Raw genomic sequence first — 12,492 nt, 5'->3', positions numbered from 1 at the left:
ATTGATCACCTATTTTTTAGTTTTCTTTAAATGTATGCACTTATATTCATTTCATGTTCATTTAAAGCGCTGCGCTGTTTTTAAATTTTATTTGTATTCATTTGTGTCAATTAGCTGCTGAATGGACCTTTGAGCGCAATTTTTTCTTTTACTTTTTGTCACAATAAATAATGATTATTATAGCTTGATGAACTGAGCCTTGTATTTGATAAGGTGTTAAAGTACAGAGCAGTTATTGGCACATAAGTCTAACATATAAATATTAAAGTCTCTGAACACCATACACAGCTTAAGATCGGTTAATGCCAGCTTATCGTAGTGTACAACTTCTTTAGTTGACACAAATGACGGTATGTAGGCATCATGACAAGGACAAATGATACTTCTGTCCAGTTACAGTCCGATAGATACAGTAAGTAGGCTATGCTAGGTCTTCTTCATTTTTTATGCTATGTCAAATAATATTAGCATGTCTGCAGGTGAATACGAGTTCAGTTGTTATTGAGAACCCACCATGAAGCTGGAAAACAAGAAACTTGGGTTAGAATATATTAAGTGAATGGAATAGTAAGTTCTATAATGATTTATAAATGATCATTTTCATCCTACTTTTAGCAATACAATTAACAGGACTCACCAAAGAGGTACAGCATGTGACCATGTGAATGCACAATATCACTGGACAAGTACATTTTATATTACGATTAATGCATCCAACTGCCACTTAGTAGACACTCATTGACAAAGACACTGAATGAGCAGATAACTGACTCATGGACAAATCCCAATGGATAGGCAGATTGTATGAGGGTAATATTGTGATATACAAAGAATGACACATAGTTATGGACAGACATATGTTGGTCTTTGGTATGACAAGCCAAAAATAATTAGTAAAATGCTGCCTGCTTTTGAAGAACCCGATGTCTGAAATGGGGGAAATAATATTGTACAAGGTCGGCAAGGTTTACCACAAGGATATGCAGGGTTTAGTTTGACATTGCTAAGACTACATAGAGCGCATGTTCTGATGTCATAATGTACTGACGACATAAGATAAGTGGTTGTCAACTTATGAGCTAAAGGGGCTTCAAATATGGCCCCTGACATCACCAAAGGGCCGCACATAATGTTTAATATATGTAATGCTTGAGAGGGCTGCCAGAAACTGCAGACCTAATAGAGAAGATGAGGGTCAGAGAGAGTGAACAGCTGCAGAAGACAATACGAAATAGGGAACATGTTACATGAAGCTAGTAGAGATCAATGCTATTACCCTAATCTATATTTCCACTACAAACTGCTGAGGGCAGAGGGCCGCACATCATATACCAAAGGACTGCAGGTTGGGCACCAGAGGCATAGATATTTTACATGGGGTTCACGTTATGCAGGGCATTGTATTTAAAGTGGAGTTCCACCCATTTTTTTATGTTTGTCTGTGCTGCATGCCCTAATCTCATAGTGTTCAGAATGGACAATTTTTATTTATTTTGTTGCTTGTAAATACCTTTATTTTGTAGTCCTTCATTACTTCCTCCTCCTTATTAGCCTAGGCTATTAAGTCACAAGGCTTTTCGCAAGGGCTTTTGGGATAGGCATCATGTATCCCAGTAGTCCTTGCAAATAGCCTATTTGCATAGAGAAGGGGCGGCAACTTCCTCTGACACTCCCGTTGCTATGGAAAGCTGACTGAAACCTATTACATCGCTTGTGCAGCACTGAGCATGTGCGAGATCTGCAAGGCTGAAATCCAGGAAGTCATACAGTCTGGCTTCATGATGCCCACACTTAAGATGGCCACGGTCTATTTCTAGATTATAAACTAACTAAGTGCTCTAACAACCTAACAAAACGGACCTTAGTTTACAGACTAACTTTACTAGACTACATTAAGCTTGTGTATTACAGGGGTATTTATATTTAAAAAGTGAAATTGTGGGTGGAACTCCCCTTTAAGGTGTTTACTACACACTTTTTGCTACAGGTAAGCCTATAATAAGGCTTACCTGTAGCTAACAGTTTAGGAGATATCCCCTGTATTTGCATGTGCTGATCTCATCAGCACATTGCAGGTAAGCGTCACATAATGTGCTAGTATGCGATGCATACTAACACATTATGCTTTTAGTTTGCAGGGGCAAAGGAAGGAAGTAAAACTCATCAGGGTTTACTTCCTCTTTAATGTGTACATTAGACATGTGCACACTAAAATATTTTGTTTCTGAATTTCGTTTTCGTCCGAAAAGTAAATGTATTTAGTTACTCTCGAAATTCGTTTTTATTTATTTTGTTTCGTTAAAAAATACATTCGTCCGAATTAATTAAGGTCGAATCTGTCATTGAAGGCTTACAGTGTCTGACGAATGTTCTAAGAAGATTTGATGAAGCAGATAAACTCTATGATGCCGCGATCGTACATTTCCGGTCGAATGTTCCGCCTCCAAGCTATAGAAGAATTCTAATGTTGTATGACACTATTAATAATTATATTTATAAATTATTATTACTAGTCAACCAACATTCAAATTCTTCTATAGCCTATGGGCCGAGCATTTGACCGAAAATGTACGATTGCGGCGTTGTACAGTTTAGCTGCTTGTCAAATCTTCTTAGAACTTTCGACAGACACCATAAACCTTTAATGACAAATTCAACGTTTGTATGTTTTTGGATGCTTCGTCAAATCTTCATCGTTCATGTCGAATGGTCTACCCCAACACTGCCTCTATAATGTCTATGTAAAAAAATCTTGGACTAATAGAGTTAAAGCGGTTCTCCACCCTAAAGTGGAGTCCCGCTGATCGGAACCCTCCCCCCCTCTCCGGTGTCACATTTGACACCTTTCAGGGGGGTGCAGATACCTGTCTAAAGACAGATATCTGCACCCACTTCCGGCCCGGCATTCTCGGGCAAAAGACGGGCATTCCGTCACATCCCGTCGCCCCCCCCCGTTGTGTGCTGGGAACACTCGGCTCCCAGCACACAGCGGGAGCCAATCGGCGGGCGTGGCGCGAGTCGCGCATGCGCCGTAGGGAACCGGGCAGTGAAGCCGCAGCGCTTCACTTCCTGGTTCCCTCAGCGTGGATGGCGGGGGGAGCAGCAGAGAGACGAGCGATCGCTCATCCTCTGCTGCGATCGGCGCTGGACTCCAGGACAGGTAAGTGTCCTAATATTAAAAGTCAGCAGCTGCAGTATTTGTAGCTGCTGGCTTTTAATATTATTTTCCCATGGCACATCCGCTTTAAGGTTAGACACATTCGACCGCAGGTTTGATAGACACAGATTGCTATTGTCAGCGTCATGTCGAATCTCCTGTCTATATCGAACTTTTGTAGCAACGAAAATGAAAATAAAGCATTTTTTTACGTCGGATCTTTCAGATTTCGGATTCTGCGCGTTCGTTTTCGTTTGTTAAAACGATAACGAAAATACCCGAAATTCGTACGAAAACGAATGCACACGTCTAGTGTACATTATGTCATTGCTGTCACTGAACATATACTATAAAATTATAATAGAATATTCTATTCTCTAGAGATTCATCTTTGTGTCAGACTGTCTATTGAACCAGCCTTAGCTTCATTATAGACATTCCAGTGTACTCCTGGTGAATCACCCGTGCAGGAGATAACACCGCAAGCACTAATTAAATTGGCTCGTTCTAATTTGAAAATATAAGCTTGTAATGCATGTGAATTACACCATAAAATAGATCTCTTATCAAGATCTTCTGTTATTAAAACCAACTGACAGCTCAGCAATCTTATTTCAGGCCTTGTATTCACCAGCTGTACTGTCATTTTTTTGCAGACTTTTATTTGTAAAGACATGGGGTGATCTGTTGTTTTCAGTAAGGTCCAATGACAAAATATTGCACTGGAAAAAAGTCCTGTGTGCAGCATGTTTGTGTGGCAATCTGGATTTTGTTATCTGAATAAACTGGAAACGTTCATAAATACGTTGTACAAGGAAATGGGGTTCATTTACAAGTAGACTATCCATTTTTCAAGGGAATTTTTCCCAGAGCTTAGCGAATCAGGTGAATTTTCACTTTGCAAAAAATGCCCAATCATGTGCAGGGAAAATAAAAATAAAATAATCCCTTCTGCTTGCACCTGGTTGGATGATGGACCTTAACAGAGCTTCATCTCGTTCACTAAGCTCTGGGGAAATTGCTTTGCAAAGTGCAACTTCCCACAGATCCACACTATTGCACCAAGGTAACACGCACGTTACCGCAGCACACGGTGACTGTAGGATTGCCATTTATCCTAAAGTGGTTGTAAACCCTTACAGACCACTTTGACCTACAGGTAAGCCTAGATTAAGGCTTACCTGTAGGACCAAGAAATATCTCCTTAACCTACACGATTAAGGAGATATTTCCAAGAAACGGCACACAGGCGCACTGAGCGTGCCGCTACTAATGGCATAATGCCGTTAGTGGCGGCTCCCGTGCACATGCATAGGAGTGACATCATCGCTGCTCCGGCCAGTCACAGCGCCGGAGCAGTGATACCCAGAAGTCACTTGGGTATCATGGCGGCGACGGAGGAGGTGTCCGAGGACCGCTGAGGGGGGCTTCGTTCTCGGGTAAGTAATTCATAATGAGCTAGTTTGCTATGCATACTAGCTCATTATGCCTTTGTCTTGCAGGTTTTTTTTTTCTTTAAAGAGAGGGTTTACTTCCTCTTTAACCCTCAATTATGAACCTCCAGCCCCATATAGACACATGTATGAATGTAAATGTCAGGGGCACCTATGCACAAAAATGTCAATATACATAGGTTACACATCGCAAAGCACTCCGTCATCAGAGGAATAATTCTAGGTCCATTATTCACAGTAAAAGCTGATGACCTGTAGAGGCTTTTAAAGTATCGCCTATGGAAAATATAGGTTTTGAAGTTTGACGCCATTTCACAGGCACGCACAATTTAAAGTTTTGCCATTTTGGGTAACTATTTACTTGGCACAACCTCATCTTATATTTTACCCAAATTGTATTAATATATTGTGTTTGTTTGCCCTAAAATTAACTTTAGTGTATTTAGTAACTAATGGGCTGCACTTTAGGATGCATACTGTAATGCACCACAAAGTATGCAACACATACTGTAATGCATCACAAAGGTTGCACCACATACTGTAATGCATCACAAAGGTTGCACCACATACTGTAATGCATCACAAAGGTTGCACCACATACTGTAATGCATCACATAAATCCAGGATAAATTGAAGGAAAGATAGGTATAACAGCCCTGGATCTTTTTACCTTGAAAACCAATATGGTAGACAGCAGTGACAGCTCTGCTGTTCTGGCAGATTCCAACATTTGGGGGTAGATTCACATAGAAGATACGACGGCGTATCTCCAGATACGCCGTCGTATCTCTGAGTGTGCGGGGTCGTATCTATGCGCCTGATTCATAGAATCAATTACGCATAGATTTCCCTAAGATCCGACCAGCGTAAGTGTCTTACACCGTCGTATCATAGGCTGCATATTTTAGGTGGCGCTTCCGTATATTTACGCAAAGAATATGCAAATGAGCTAGATACGCTGATTCAGAAACGTATGTCCGGCCGGCGCATTTTTTTACGTTGTTTCCGTTAGGCTTTTTTTGGCGTATAGTTACCCCTGCTATATGAGGCGTATCCTATGTTAAGTATGGCCGTCGTTCCCGCGTCGAGTTTTTAAAATTTTACGTCGTTTGCGTAAGTCGTTCGCGAATAGGGCTGGACGTAATTTACGTTCACGTTGAAAGCAATGACGATTTGCGGCGGAATTTCGAGCATGCGCACTGGGATTTTTTCACGTAAAAAAAAATGGCGAATTCGCGGGGTCACAGTTAATATACATAAAACAAGCCCACATCATCCACATTTGAATTAGGTGGGCTTACGCCGACACAGATACGTTACGCTGCCGTAACTAAGGGCGCAAGTTGTTTCTGAATACAGAACTTGCGCCCTAAATTACGGCGGCGTAACGTATCTGAGATACGTTATGCCGGGCAGATAGATAGACCATTCTATCTGAATCTAGCCCTTGATGTTTAGAATTGGGCTTTACCTCTCTTTTGTTGACTCTTATATGGAGCAGGCATTTTAAGCGGAGCTAATATTATTGCTCACATATATATAAACATGTATATTTTAGCCTCTGAATATTAAAATGATAAAGTGAAATAATAACAGTGGTTGATGTTTAGGCATGCATCATACATCTCTGCAGAGCGGAATCACAATAGTCCATGCAATAGCATATAATAACGTTCATAAATGCAGTATAGATAATTATACAAACCAGGTACGAGCATCGTAGTCATCAGCTCTGGTGTTTCCAGGAAATCAACGTTACTCCGCTGAAATGTCTTGCTGTAATTAGCTTGGAGATGACTGTGTAAACATTTCATCAGTTAATATGTGAAACTATTCAAAGTTAACCTGTAAAAAACAAAAGCATACACCAAAAGCCCCAGAGACCTGACAGCACATGCCATCATAATAAAATCCTCTTGCAGCTCCTAGAGATGCCTATGCAAATACAGAGCTTTCTCAAAGTCACCAGCTATAAGCACGCTCCCTAGACCACCAGGTGACTATGCCTGGGCCTGTATGCCTCCCTCTTGTCCTAGGCATTGCATTGTGGGATGGAGCCAGGGCTTGGGGGAGGGGAAGGAGGCTTCCTGTTCTGTACATGATTATGGAATGGTCAACAGCAAAATGTACTGTATCACACTGAGAATTCTGTCCACACACCCAAGCACCCTCTTATGCCAATAGCTATCCTAGGCTATCCAAGGCTATGCCAAGGCCTGCTCTAAGGTCACTCAAGTCCTAGGCATTGCATTGTGTGATGAAGCCAGAAATAAGGAGTGTTTGTGTTGTGCTGTTCATGTTCAGGAAAGGGTCAATTGCAAAACATGCTTTGGAAATTGTATCCATACATCTAAAATCGTCATATGTTTATGGCTTGTCCTTGTCTACATTAAAAGTACAAGTGTAACATCACAATGGTTATTGAACAGATTTATGTAATTCCCGATAATTCTTTTAATGCAGGGTTCGACAAACCCTAGGCGCAAGGTCACATTGGCACCTAGAATTAGCGGCCTGGCTCCTGGGCTAGACTGTGGCAGATGTCTTGTCCACATGTGGCTCCCCGGACTAAGGCCCCATACACACGATAGAATCCATCCGCTGAAAAATCCCAGCGAATGGGTTTCAGCGGATAGATCCTATGGTGTGTACACTCCAGCGGATCTGTTTCCGCGGATATTTATCCCCTGGGATGGATTTCCAGCGGATAAATATTTGATGACATGCTATCAAATCTATCCGCTGGAATCCATCCCAACGGATGGATCCGCTGGTCTGTTGTACAGACTCACCGGATCCATCCGTCCGAAGGGATCCCCCGCATGCGTCGTAATGATTCGACGCATGCGTGGAATTCCTTATATGACAGCGTCGCGCACGTCGCCGCGTCATAATCGCGGCGACGGCGCGACACGTCATTGCCAGAGGATTTCGGCACGGATTTCGATTCGATCGTGAGTACACTCCATCGCATGGAAATCCGCGCAAATCCTCAAGAGGATTTATCCGCGGATACGGTCCGCTGGACCGTATCCGCGGATAAATCCTCTCATGTGTATGGGCCCTTAGATGTCGTGCCGTCCGGTAATTGAGGCCGCGCCTTTGCGGCCTGCTGGAATGAGATGCACCGCTCGCTCTGTTAACTGAGGGCATTCCCTTACATTGCTTACACTGGCAGGGAAAATTGCGCCCTCTTCTGGTGGCCAGATCTCACAGAGCAGTACTGATTGGAGCATTGTATGTCATATGACCAGAAGCATGTAACAACCAGGATGTGTCTGCATACAGTGTGCAACAAGTAGTGCAAGTAAGTAGCAGGCAATACTAGGGGCTGTATAGAGGAAAAGTGGACTGGCTGTGCAGCTTTATAGGGTGCACTGACAGAAGACGAGGACTATGCTACGATTTTACACTAGGAGCACTGGCTGAGAAGAACATCATTTATTAGACAAAAACACACTAAATAAGTCTCGTCAACTTATTTAGTGGGTAACCATTTTGGTCTGAATGCAGGAGGTGAAGATTATAAGAGCTCAGTGTTTTGTATGAATTCTATTTGTGAAAGGGGATCTTGGGTATCTAAAGCAATTTGTGGAGACGTCCAAGCAGCTCTGCGATTAGGGCTCACCCCTTTACTGGAGAGGCAACATAAATGGTAGGGTTGTCCCGATACCACTTTTTTAGGACCGAGTACAAGTACCGATACTTTTTTTCAAGTAGTCGCCGATACCGAATACCGATACTTTTTTTTAATGTCATGTGACCCTTTTCAAACCACAATACAGACCAAAGATATTTTCTTTAGAATTATGAAGAACTGGTACATCATGGTGTGGGGCTGTTTTTTAGCATACGGTACTGGAAAACTACATATCATTGAAGTAGTGATCACTGTCAGTGCAGCTCATCGGTGCCAGTGCCCAAAAGTGCAGCTAGCCAGTGCCACCTATCAGTGCAGATCAGTGCCCATTAGTGCATCAGTGCAGGGAGGCAGATTATTAGTGCATCTCATAAGTGCCACCCAATCAATGCCAGTGCCACCTATCAGTGCCATCCATTTATGAGTGCAATTCAATCAATGCCAGTGCCACCTATCAGTGCCATCCAATGGTGCCATCCAATTTGTGTTCGATGTCACAAAAAAAAAAAAAAAAGTATTCTATTTTGGTATCGGGAGTATTTGCGCGAGTACGAGTACTAGCGCAAATACCCGGTATCGGTCCCGATACCGATACTGGTATCGGTATCTGGACAACCCTAATAAATGGACAACAAAAAATGTGAAAAGTGCCAAGAGAAGAGGGATACGGAGCCCACAATGTCTTCACTGGAGACATAATGGAACCTATATCTACCAGTGTTTGGATATCTTTTTCTTTGGGAATCACACATATGCTCCCTGATGTTGCGGGTGCCCTTTCCATGGCAGTGGGTGGACAGAGAGTGTGGGGCAGCTGGCTGGAACGGCTTCAGTTCCATTTACAAGCCCCTCCCCCTAAAAAATGGAAACCGTTTTCCATTAAAAACATTTTTTTTTTAATTAAAATATATTTTCTTCTTAGTGTGCACTGTCTCCCTGCCATGCCACAGCTGCCACACAGCTGAAGGCCCCTTTCACATGGACTATCAGATCAGGTTTGTCTTCATTTTTTCAGGCGGACCTGATCAGACCCTCCAGTCTCCTCTATGGAGTGGTGGATGTCGGCTGACACCCGTCGCCATCTGATTCAATCCTGCCAGCCACAAACAGATGGATGGTGGTCCTATTTTCCGGATCAGATGGCATCAGATGAAAACGGACAGGCAGTCCGTTTCCATCCGATTGCCCCATACAGGAGATTGTGTCCGAGTTCCCCCACTGAACAAGCTGATTCCGCTTGGCGGACGTGCTCGTGTGAAAGGGGCCTAAAGTCATAGAAAACGCATAAAAAACATCAATTGCGATACACGTTACATGTCGGCGTGCACAAACTGGCTCCTAACTTATTTAGCTGGCTCCTAGATTCAAAACAAAACTGTCAAGCCCTGTTTTAATGTTTTCTTTTTCCTGTACTGTGCTGCATATTGACACCTAAATTTACATTTTCATGCAGGTAAGGCAAATAAACTAACAAATTCTTTTACAGTATATCAGTGGTCCCAGCACCTGGTTTCCCATCTATGTCCACCTGCTGTAGTCGCTACGAGGTCGTCTCACTTCCCCTTAGAATGTTTCCTTTATTCTATATAATGGCCAAAGCTCAAGGAGTAATAAAATCCTGGCATGGGGAAAAACTCTGCGGGGTAAATCTCAAGGCTGGAGTTGTTAGGAGACTTAATGGAGACCTGTAGATGGTGAGGGCGAGTGTAGCCATCATAGACAGGAAGGGCCAGATCCACAAACGAATTACACCGGCGTATCTATTAATACGCAGCGTAATTTCAAAGTTCCACAAAACAAGATACGACTGAATGAGGGATCGATCCGACAGGCGTACGTCTTAGTACGCCGTCGGATCGTAGGTGTATATTTAAGCTGGCCGCTAGTTGGCGTTTCCGTCGAATTCCGCGTCGAGTATGCAAATTAGCTAAATACGGCGATCCACGAATGTACGTCCGGCCGGCGCATTTTTTTACGTAGTTTGCGCTCAGCTTTTTCCGGCGTATATTTACCCCTGCTATATGAGGCGTATCCTATGTTAAGTATGGCCGTCGTTCCTGCGGCGAATTTTGAAAATGTTACGTCGTTTGCGTAAGTCGTTCGCGAATAGGGCTTTGCGTAGAATGACGTCACCGTCGTAAACATTGGCTTGTTCCGGTTTAATTTCGAGCATGCGCACTGGGATACCCCCACGGACGGCGCATGCGCAGTTGAAAAAAAAACGTCATTTACGTTGGGTCAAGACGTATTTACATAAAACACACCCCCATCACATCCATTTGAATTGCGCGCCCTTACGCCGCCAAAGATACACTACGCCGCCGTAACTTACGGCGCGCATTCTTTGAGGATACAAAAAAGTAAGTTACAGCGGCGTAGTGTATCAGAGATACGCTACGCCCAACGGAAATATGCGCCAGGGTACGTGGATCTGGCCCGAAGTGTGTTATTTGCAGGACTACCAGGTAAAAATAAAAGGAAAAAAAAAACTAACAAAGGAAACAAATGCAGCCACATCTAAGGACTGGTAAGCTGCAATATATTACAGTTTTGTTTTTTAGAGCTTGAATGAGTTTCAACATTGGGGTACATTATATGAGGATATCTGGTTTTTATATTTTTTTACAGTTAGACGCCTTTTCACACTGGGACAGTGCGGACATTAGCAGAAAAGCGCCGCTAGCGGGGCGCTTTTAACCCCCCAGAAGGAGTTAAAAGCTCCCGCTTATCGCTGCTTTAAAAACGCCTTTAAGGCGCTTTGAATGCACTGCACATTCTTTTCAATGGGCAGGAGCGGTGGAGGAGCGGTGTATACACTGCTCTCGCATCGCCCCAAATATGCTGCTTTTTCCTGTCCTGCAAGCACACTGCCCCAGTGTGAAAGCACACAGGCTTTCACACTGGGGCTGCAGAAGAGGCAGTTTACAGGCGCAAAAAAACCTGTAAAGCACCTCAGTGTGAAAGGGGCCTTATGGTAGTGCTTTTGCAGTGAAATTTATTATTTACAAATTGACTTGATTAAAAATTTCCGTTTTGCATGACCGTTAGAGTTCATTCCCATGTCTCGCATTACTACATTCTATTGGCCAGAATTCTGACCATTAAAATGCATTAACATGAGAACAAGTCTTGCGGTAACGCATGCTTTTTATATGCTCAAAAGTTTGTCTTCAAAATGCACAGGTTTTTTTTCTGCCTGTAAATTTCCCTGCCACTGAACTCCTGAAAACACCTATAGTGGGTATGGACACATGGGCTAACATGGATGTCAGTTTATAGGCAGAACAAAAACTCAAACTCCTGAAGAAGTAGCTTTTTTGAGCTGCAGTGTGCATGGGGCCTAATGGTGGCTAGCTTGTTACTGGGTGATTCCCCCCACCAGAGTCATCAAAAATAGTAATTTTAGGTTAATTTGTCCTTTAATATAACATTGTCATGAATACTCCAGTCTGAGTGCACCAGAAAAGTCAGTAAACGAAGAATTAACATCTTTACTTACTTTTTCCATATATTACTATTCTCCCAAAACTCATAAATGATGTATCTGGACTCGCTGGAAAGTTTCTGAATGGACACGCTGCAGAAGACAATGCAATTCTGCAGATTAGAAGCTGGTCATGTTTTACAAAACACAAAGATGTTAAAGTGATAACCTGTGCTGCTTATACACCTATCAATCAAATTGCTAAATTAAATATTCTTTTCTATATTCTGATTACGTCTGAGAATTTTCCACCATCATTTCAACTACTGTTTTTTGGTGCGGTTTGAATCAACGATTTAGAGAGAGATTGCATGAGCGGAATTCTGGCTGTATGGTATATGGAGGCTTTGTTCAGATCTGAAAGTTACTTTACATTTTTTTATGTGTGATCAGAATATTGTACATTAAATTATTGTTTTAATTCATCAGATGCCTGAAACAGTTGAATTAGATGTTTAAGCACATGAAAAACTAGAAGATTTTGCCAGAGGAGAGGACTAGTTGGACCTACTCTAATATATGGCCCATGACACCCAGAGACTTTTGGAGGATGGGGGGTACTCCTGTGCCAGCGTCACTAATGACTCTTGTGTCTAGGGTCACCCTGTGCCTCTTTTGGGCATAGGGTGACTGATAAATATTAATTATAAATTACATGAGATGTGACTGATAACTGATAATTCATATTGCAGGATATCTTGAGATATTCAAGTGATTTCATGCTGACCCACAACCGGTCAATAAGAGTGTCTACTTC

At 42.6% G+C, this 12,492-nt stretch overlaps 1 protein-coding gene across 1 annotated transcript in view; it reads right to left on the bottom strand.

The window, feature by feature from the left end:
• Positions 1–446: 446 nt before the first annotated feature.
• The window catches only part of NECAB1 (N-terminal EF-hand calcium binding protein 1), a 281,474-nt gene continuing 269,428 nt past the window's right edge, over positions 447–12,492 (bottom strand). The window contains exons 11-13 of the mRNA XM_040354611.1: positions 11,751–11,828; positions 6,317–6,408; positions 447–520 (exon numbers count right to left, since the gene is read on the bottom strand). Coding sequence (XP_040210545.1) covers positions 492–520; positions 6,317–6,408; positions 11,751–11,828 — 199 coding nt within the window. The 3' untranslated portion in view covers positions 447–491. The remainder of the gene's footprint in view (positions 521–6,316; positions 6,409–11,750; positions 11,829–12,492) is intronic.

The sequence above is a fragment of the Rana temporaria genome, chromosome 5 (genome assembly GCF_905171775.1).
Source record: "Rana temporaria chromosome 5, aRanTem1.1, whole genome shotgun sequence".
In the NCBI taxonomy this organism is placed as follows: Eukaryota; Metazoa; Chordata; class Amphibia; order Anura; family Ranidae; genus Rana; species Rana temporaria.
The sequence above is the reverse complement of the archived record's forward strand: the minus strand, read 5'-3'. Positions and strand labels throughout refer to the sequence as shown.